We start from the raw sequence: 9,885 nt of genomic DNA, 5'->3' as shown, positions 1-9,885 counted from the left end.
TACATTGTAAACAAGGATAGGATACTTCTGATGGCTTTTGAAGAATTTTTTTAAAATATATTCTTCAGTACAGAATAGGTATCAAGGGAACACTTTAAATATGATTCTGGTAGGTCTCTTAAGAGCCTATTTTCCAAAAAAATTTTATATGAAATTGTCTTGATTAAAAAAAAATCTAAAGTCATAGATTTGCATTGAATGAATACGGTATACGAGGTAAAGTCATGGTGTTTTCTATGGTCTGATGTCCCAAGAAGCATGTATAAAAGAAACTAAAGAGGCTTCTATTTCAAACTCCAGGCAAGATATAAGAGTGCATAGAGAAGAGAGGGCTTTTCAGGTCAAACAGTGAAAGAAGACATAGTAGTCACCTAAATCAATAAGTTTGTAAGCAACATATAAATACACAATGCCATTTCACAAAATGCAAACAAGATCAATTAGAAATTGTACTGTGATATCCACATATTTTTGAGAAAAATTCCCAAGCCAGGCGAATGTGGATTGGGATAAAGACATAGGCAGTGTATACAACCATAGCAAAAATGGTTAGTAAGATGGTGTTGAACATAGATCGCTCCCAGGGCTCCAAGACAGCACAGCAACTAATGATTTGGTATTGATAGTAGAGCCAGGAGAAATATTCCTTCACACGCCTGAAATCCATGGTTGGCTCCTTTAAGCTGCAGAAAGTTTGTCCTGTTAAAGAACGTAACGGATTAGAGGAAAAATAAAATAAGGAACCAAACACAGAATCTCTTTAAAGTTTCATGATCTCAGCATGTTAAAAATCTTTCAAAGAATGTTAAAGATCATGGAATGGATTATTAATATGAATATTATATAGAAATAATATATAATATGTTAATTATAGACATTGATTATAGAAACTGATAATATTAATAATATTGTCACTACTAATAATTATTACTAAAATTGACAATAATATTATTAGTAATGATAATATCTATTTAAAAATGATAATTGATAGAAATAACTCTAGTGATAACAGTACCTAGAAATTGAGGCTAGCTAACATTTTCCTTAGCCATGTATACAAAGAGAGATAAATGTGAATTTTTCTATTTCCTACAGCACATATTCTCACAGAAGAATTAAAAAGTATTGTGCAATTCACAATAGCAAAGATGTGGAAACAACCCAAATGCCCATCAATACATGATTGGATTAGTAAACTGTGGTATATGTATACCATGGAATATTACTCAGCTATAAGGAATGATGAAGATACGACATCTCTATGGTTCTCCTTGAGAGAGTTGGAACCCATTATATTAAGTGAAGTATCCCAAGAATGGAAAAACAAGCATCACATGTACTCACCAGAAAATTGGTTTCCCTGATCATCACCTAAATACAAATCTGGGAACGACATCAATTGGATATCAGACTGAGGTGGGGGGTGGGGGAGGGGATGGGGGTATGCCTACACAATGAGTGCATTGCGAACCGTTTGGGGAGTGGTAACACTTGAAGGTGCTGACTCGGGAAGGGGGGGTGGGGAAGGGAGGGATATATACCTACATGATGGGTGCAATGCGCACGACCTGGGGAACAGACACGCCTGGAGCTCTGACTTGGGGGGAAAGGCGGTACAGGAGCAACATATGTAACCTGCAATTCTGTATCCCCCATAACAAGATAAAATAAAAAAAAAAAAAAAAAGTATTGTGCAGAAAAAAGATAATATAGAAAGCCCTTTTCAGAAGGACCTGCTTGCAAGTTTGGCCCTTGGCTGGCATCTGAGACTTGGCTTTTGGAATGTTCTCTCCATTCTCTAACAGAGAAGGATGACTCACTGTGCCTAGACTGTGCTAGCAATGTAATTTATAGTGAACACGTACTGTATTCTGGTAGTCTGGAACTTTGGTAATCAATTGCCAGTCAAAGGGTGCCCACATGACCAGCCCCAATATAAACGCTGGGTGCTGAGTCTCCAGTGGGTCTCCCTGGGCAGAAACGTTGCACATACAGTACTGCACTTTTTGCTGATAGAGAAAGGCAAACACTCGGTGTGTCTACTCATGGGAGCAGCAGAAGCCCAGACATGGATTTCTCTGGATTCTACCTATGTCTTCTTTTCTTTGTTGATCCTGTTGTGTACTTTTTTGCTATAATATACCGTACCGTAGCTGTGAGGATAAATATACGTTGAGTTCTGTGAGTCTTTCTAGTGAATCACTGAACATGTGGGTCTTGGGGACTCCCAAAACAAATGGGAAGCTCAAAGTGTACTTTTGGGTGGTCATTTGGTTTCGTGGTACAGAACTTATGAAAACCATGTAAGTGTTTTTTTGTGCTTCAGATAGGACCACAGTCATAACTACATGTAAAACTTCCCAGAAAAAAGAATACCTATCATTTCTTAGAAAGATTCCTGATCTTAGAAAGATTCCTGGGAAGATCTTGCAGACTTTCACAGGCATGGCAGTGGGTGTCTATGGACATACAGGCTCACTTTTGTGCCTCTTCTGCTTACTCCTAAGAATATGATGGTGCCACATGATTCGAGTCTGCTTTGATAAATTTTACTACTCCAATCACAGTTAAAATTTTTTGCAGATCACTTCTATCTTCTGACCTGCAAATGTTTCTTTTTTTCTTTAATCCTCTTTTGAGTAAAAGTAAGATGCTTTTGTTCTATAAGGCTGTGGACTGCTTAGGCTATAGGAAGACCCTCATTGATCCTTGTACACTGGATCCCCGGACAATGCTTGGCACAAAGATGATCATCAGTAAATATTTGTTGAATGAATGAGTAAATGAGTGAATAAGTAACCAACTTAAAAAATAATTATAGAGTACTCATGGTCCCAATGTAAGTAGGATACAGTTAGCGATCGTTGATTTTTCATACAGCGTGGCCCTGATAAAAAGTAACCCATTTTGACAAAGATAATTTCCACAAACTTTTTTTTTTTTTTTGAAACAAGGTCTTGCTGTGCTGCCCAGGCCGGAGCGCAGAGGTGCAATCATAGCTCACTGCTGCTTCAAACTCCTGGGCCCAAGTGATCCTCCTGCCTCACCTTCCTGAGTGGCTGGGACTATACTTGCATAGCCACCACCTATTTTTTCTTTCCTTTCTTTCTTTCTTTTTTTTTTTTTTGTAGAGTCTTACTATGTCACCCAGACTCATTTCCACAAAAACCTAAAATGAAAAGTCCATGTGTGACCAGGTCACAATTATCTGTAATAATGAGCAGGATAATCCAGACAAACAGATAAATACAAAACAGAAGCATTTTTACTTTCTTATGAAAAGAAAAGTCAGACTCCCATGTTTCCTAGAAGCCAGACTAAGAACTTAATAACTGGATTTAAATGCCTGGTCCTGGTAGGTGGGCTTCAGTGAGAAGTTACCTCCAATGTTCTTTTTCTCTCCCAACTCTGGTTTCAGCGAAAGAACAAAGATGAAGAGGATTAGGCCTTGGAGGATATGAGTGACAGAGGAGTGTATCTTAGTCCGTTTGTACTGTTATAACAAAATACCTGAGCCTGGGTAATTTATAAATAATAAAAATTTATTTCACAGTTCTGGAGCCTGGGAAGTTCAAGATCAAGGTGCTGGCAAGTTCAGTGTCTGGTGAGGGCCCTGTCTCTGTTTCTAAGGTGGCACCTTGAATGCTGTGTCCTCACATAGCAGAAGGGATGAAAGGGCAAAAAGGTGGATGCTGTGTGTAGCCTCTTTTACAAGGGCCTTAAGTCCTCTCAAGGACAAGTGCAGCATTTAAGGGGCTGTGGGAAGTCTGGTCCAGCCTGAGCATGGCTCTCAGGAAGAGATATGTGAGATAAGGGCCAAGGGATGATTATGAGTCAAACAGAGAAGATGGGTGGTGAGGTGGGGAGAATGGCCAAGACAGAGGAAAGAGCTTGTGCAAGGTTGGAGGTGAGAAGGAGCAGGGTAGGCAGTCAAGGGGGCCAGGGATTGGAGCACAGGGAGCAGGGAATGTGATGAAACTGGAGAGGTGTGGATGGCCAGCGTGAGGCCAGGAGCTGTAGGGCTGAGTTGGACAGGCTATTTTATCTTCAACCTATGAGTCAGGGTTAGGGTTAGGGTAATAATCCAGAGATTATTAACAGAGGAATGTTGTGGTGGGTTTGAGAGGAGGAGGCTTTAAGTTCACATGGTCATGCTACATTCTAGAACCAAATTAAGATGATTTTGGATACCAATTGCTTCAGAAAATCTATGCCTCTACTCTTCCCATGGGTGTTATTCTTTCAGAATCATCAGTATACTGGGAACCTGTTTAAAATATTCTTAAAATCCTTTTCATTTACAAATGAAATAATATTGCTCATTTAGAAATATCATTGACTTTTTCTCTATACATTGTAGCTTTTAAAAATGCCCTAATTAAGCCGGGTGTGGTGACACATCTGTAATCCCAGCTACTCGGGAGGCTGAAGTGGACAGATCCCTTGAGCCTTGGATTTCAAGTCCAGCCTAGGCAACATAGTGAGACCCCATATCTAAAAAAGAAATGCACTAATTAATCTCCTGGCCATTGCTTTCTCTTTTAAAATTAAATTTCTTGCTTGTGCAGCCTTGGCCTGACACCTTGATGACAGCCTTGTGAGAGATACGGATCCAAAGGCATCCAGTTAAGCTATGTCCAGATTCTTGAGACATAGAAACTTCAAGATAATCAATGTTCATTGTTTTAAACTGCTAAAAGTCAAGCAATCAATCAACCATTCAATCAAGGAAATAACAAGCATACCAATGTGCATTACACCAAAGGTGGATACACGGTAAGATTTTGGTCACAAATACTCCAAATCTGCAACGACTTGAAAGCTGGCCATTTTAAATATACTTTCACACTGCTAACAACATAGGCAGTTGAGGTTTCTAAAAAAATTTTTCTTGCTGGTTTCTATAATCCCAGCCCTCTAAATAGCCAGCTCTGACATGTAAAAAGTGCTTTTATTGTCATATCTCACTTCAGTCTCATGAAGTCTGAGTCATGAGACTCAGTAGTGGTTGGCCCTCTTTGATGCATTTTTCCCTTATTGATGAGAAAGAATTTTAAAGATGGTTTATTTGTCATTTCTTATTATGAAAGGTGAGAGAGAGAGAGAGTTGGTAAACCATCTGCTACAATCTATTGTTAGAATATGAACTATTTTTAGGTTCTAGATTTGCTTAGGTAATATATTTCCTTGTGAGTCCATTTTCTTATCTCCTATGAGACAACGTGCAAGATTTAAAGAAAACACTTTAGGCAATTTGGTGAGAAATGTGGGTAGGAGAATTCATTCATTCACTGAATAAATACATTTGGAGTCCTGCTATGTGGCTCCTTCTGAATAGTAGTGGCTTGGGAAGGACTCTGTCCCTCCAAAGCAATGCAGGCATCGGATGCTCTTCTAGGCAACAGCAAACCGGACCACAAAACAAATGTGCAGTGACTGAGGGGCCAAGAATGAGCACTAAATGGGGGAAAGTTAGAAAAAGAGGTTGAATTTGGTGAAATAAGGTGGCATAAATGCCATAAAATTAATTATCCACAGTATCCTAGAACTAGATGGCAGCAAACATCTTAAAGTCTTACATTTTCACAATGAAAGGTGAAATTAATTTACTCACTATCTTAAAAAGATTGAATTATGTCTCAGCAAAGCTAAACAAAGAATTTCAAACGTTTACTTTACTCAAACACACCACGAATCTCCTGTTTTTAGCTATGTGCTTTTTAAAAGATGATTTCCCATATATGAAAAAGAGGGAGAGAGAATAGTTTTTTTTTTTTAATTTTTCCTTTCAACTTGATGACTTTTAAAAAATGCTCTTAGATCTTTAATGAGGTTGTGTATTCAAAGGTAGCACTGCCTAAGCAGACAGTGGTGTCTTCAGGGGTACAGTGGCCTGGATGCAGTTTGACTTTAACATGCTGAAACTGTGTGATGTGACTTGCTATAGACTGAACGTTTATGTCTCCCTTCAGTTCACATCTTGAAATCCTAGCCCTTAAGGTGATGGTTTTAGGAGGTTGGGCCTCTGGGAGGTGTCCAGCAATTTGGGATCAGCACCATTGTAAAAGAGACCCTCGAGAGCTCCCTTGCCCCTTCTGCCATGTGAGGTTACAGCAAGAGACAGCTGTCTATGAACCAGGAATTGGGCCCTGATCAGACACTGAACCTGCTAGTACCTTGATCTCGGACATGTCAGCCTCCAGATATGTGAGAAAACAAATTTCTATTGTTTATAAGTCACCCTGTCCTGTTATAGCAGTCTGCACTAAGACAATACCCTTGGGTGTATGGGGAAAACTAAGAGCTTTTAAAGGAGTCCATCATCCTGGTGATTGTGCTTTTCAGGAAGTCCTGGTAGAAGACAGAGCAGTAGAAATTCCTTGTAAGAGGTAGGGGGTATGGCAAAGGTCAGCATTGTTACCTTCAGGAATGGATTATCAAGCCTGAGGAAAGGCTTTCTCTGAGCTATTGTTTTAAAAACCTGTTAAAGTCTCCTTCAGGAAGCACCAGTATAGTAGCACCTTCAAACATGCCTAATATAGTTGGTTTATCAGAGTTTCTCTAGCAATTAAACAATTTATAGTTTCATAAGATTATCTGTAGTTTAGAAAGTGCTTTTATTGCACTTACATAATGCAGAGTATGGATTTTGGAATAAGACCTTTGTGTAAACCCTGACTCCTCCACTTACTGGCTGTGTAACTTTGGGACAGTTAACTGAATTACCCTTGGCCTCAGTCTCCTCACCTGTAAAATGGAGATAAGAATCCCTACTGCTTTGGGTTGCTCTGAGAAATAGCAGTAATGCAAGTAAAGCACAAATTCCAGAGACTTGCATGTGGAGCGGGTACTTAGAAAAGAAGATAGAATCTAACTGGAGAAAGGCTTTCCTCTCTCGTTTGCTTCCATTTATTTATTAAAAATAATTATTGGCATGCTGGAAATTGCACTCAAAATTGGATATTCCATGGTTACCATGACAGTCATGGCCATTGCCTTCAAGGATTATAATTCAGCTAAGTACATTCCACCAATACATATTTTAAGCAATATATACCACCTGTATTAAGTAGCTAAAGTGGAATCCTAGAATACTAGTGGCTGGATGGACCATAGAGGTTTCCTAAATCAAATCAGTCATCTTAAAGAAAAGGACCAAGCCTTTTCTTTAAGGGGTAACATTGAATTGCTATTAAATTAGTTTGTCAAGCCAAGTTGACGTGACTGATCCAGGTGAGGAATATCCTGTAAATTGACACTGGATGAAGAAGTGGAAATTTCAATAGAGGTTTTCTGTGGTCTTTGAAGACTAAGGTAGTGACCACCTCAGAGCCGAGTGAGGATATGGGGCTGGGTGTGAAGGCTAGTGGGGAGGTCTCAGCCCTACCCTTGCTTAGTTTCCCCAGGCCCTATTACTTCCTTATTTAAGACTTTTTCCTATAATTCTGTAGTTCAGATTCTCATCCAGCAACCGAAGTTTTGAATGCTTATATATTACAAATATTACTGGGAACTGGCAAAACCTAAAGTCCTTATTGGGATGTACATCTTAGCATGGATGAAAGACTCAAAGCAGGGCTTTGCTGAGTTGTGGGGAGGAAGAGGGAGGAGGATTATTAGAGTCCTGGGAACCAGAGGGCGAGACTGAATCCTAAAGGGAATATACTGAACGAATAGGGACACTGAGACAGTGGAATATATTAGGGACTTGAGTGTCCCCTAAGAGCTTGTTTCATAACTGAATGGAGAGTAAGTGATTATTTCTTGTTTCTGAATGTTACTGCCCTTTATCAATGGGTGTTGATTTTTCTCTCACTAGGTTTGTGTGCAGTGGAGAAGGAAATAAAGTTTCATCTGCTCTCCCAGACTGAGAGGCAGAAGAGCTGGGATTTATGACTCATGTGATTCAGGGGCAGGACTTTGTTCTGGCCTGTATGGAGAAAACAGTGAATAAATGTTGCATTTAAAAAAATACATGTGTTAACATGAACCCATGTGTATGTGTCACAAAATGAGAACACTGTTGAGGGGAGCTTGCAGGAAGATAGTGACTGGGACTGCTGAAGAAGTTTTTTGTTTTTTTCATCCTTGGGAACAGGAGTGGTAGGAAGTTAGGCAATTGCAATGAAAGATGAGAAGCAGGTGATCTGGTACAATGGCATTTACCTTGGGAATATGGTAGATGTGATCCTGTAGTTCTCCCCTGCCTAAAAAAAAGGTACTCCAAATTGTTGGATTTTCTCAGTAAGGAGTTTCCCTTTCTGAAAAGCAGCTATCCTCCTGGGGAAAAAAAATTTAACAAATTTTGGTTTAAATTTACTTCCTGAACATCAGGATCAGGGGCTGAAAAGTCAGAAGGTCCTGCAATTGATTTTGGGTTAACTCCTTCTCAACTCATTTTGGAATTCTACATCAATCACTCAGCTATTATTTTGTGCTTCATATTTGGAACCTGAAAATCTGAGGAGTGATAAAAGTTCCCTACATGTGCAGAAAGAGATGCTAAAAAGAGCCTGTTTCTGTATTCAGAGTGGCTTTCTTTGGAAAGAGCTCAATATGACTTACTCAAGTACAGGCCTTTCTTTAATTAATTCATTTATTTAAAAAATTAAGAACATAGTGATACAGTATGGAATAAAGTATGGAAAGGAGGATGAAAAGGACTGACTTTACAGTGAAGAGGACTGATTGACACTACCTCAGCCAGTTAATCAAGGTCAATGGCGATGGTGATTAATCCTGTTGATACTATGTAGCCATGATATGATGTCATGAAAATGGCACTTTACTTCTGTGGTTTTCCTCTCAATAACCAATATTCTCAGTCTAATCATGAAAAACATCAGACAAATTCCAATAGTGGGACATCCTACAAGATACCTGAGCAGTACTCCCCCAAAACTCTGAAGGTCGTCAAAAACAAGCAAAGTGTGAAAAAAATGGCCACAGCCAAGAGGAGCCTAAAGAGACATGATGACTAACTGTAATGTGGTATCCCAGCTGGAATCCTGGAACAGAAAGAGGACATTAGGTAAAAACTAAGGAAATCTGAGTAAGGACTTTGGTTAATAATAGTATATCCATATAGGCTCATTAATCTTAACAAATATGTGACACTAATGTAAGCTTTTAAAAGAGGAAATGGTGCAGGGTATATGGGAACTCTCTGCACTATCTTCTTGATTTTTCTGTAAATCTAAAGCTGTTCTCAACAATAACGTCTATTTAAAAATTTCAAAAGAAAAAGAATAATTAGGAAGCTCTTGAAAGGTCCAGAGTTATCCTTATTCTAAACTACAGTGAACTTTGCTTATGCTATTCTTTCCATCTGGAAAACTTTTCCCAATAACTCTGTACACAGATAAATAATCCCTTTGTATAACAGACTGGCTTTTAAACATTTCTAAACACAATAGAGAGGAAAAGATATATTTTACATTGTGGTCCGTTGTACACACACATACACATAGTCATATAACTGAAACAACCATCTTTCAAAATAATACTTTGCAGTGCAGGCAGATATTTTTCTATTCTATTCAGTTTTATTATATTTATTCTAGGCTATTCTAGTCAATTATACTCTATTCTATGTTATTCTCTTCTTTCAGCAAAAAACATTGCAATTGTGAACTATTAATGCTACATTGATTTCTTAATCCATCATTGCAAACTGCAGTTGGAAAACCCCTACTTTAAAGTTTAACTCAAGTGCTAGCTTCTTTAAGATGTCTCTGCATTGTCGATATGGCAGCCACATACAGCAATTCAAACATCTAATGTTCAATAGCCACATGTGGCTAGTGGCTACCATTTTGGACAGCATAGATACAGAATATTTTCATCATTACAGAAAATTTTATTGGACAGTACTGTGGACTCTCT

General features: G+C 38.7%; 1 protein-coding gene across 1 annotated transcript; it reads right to left on the bottom strand.

Moving 5' to 3' along the window:
- Positions 1–436: 436 nt before the first annotated feature.
- Positions 437–667, bottom strand: SPTSSB (serine palmitoyltransferase small subunit B). The gene has a single exon (XM_069472984.1). It carries the CDS (start codon positions 665–667, stop codon positions 437–439), a length of 231 nt encoding a protein of 76 aa, XP_069329085.1.
- Positions 668–9,885: the final 9,218 nt, after the last annotated feature.

Source organism: Eulemur rufifrons, chromosome 7 (assembly GCF_041146395.1).
Source record: "Eulemur rufifrons isolate Redbay chromosome 7, OSU_ERuf_1, whole genome shotgun sequence".
Classification (NCBI taxonomy): Eukaryota; Metazoa; Chordata; class Mammalia; order Primates; family Lemuridae; genus Eulemur; species Eulemur rufifrons.
The sequence above is the reverse complement of the archived record's forward strand: the minus strand, read 5'-3'. Positions and strand labels throughout refer to the sequence as shown.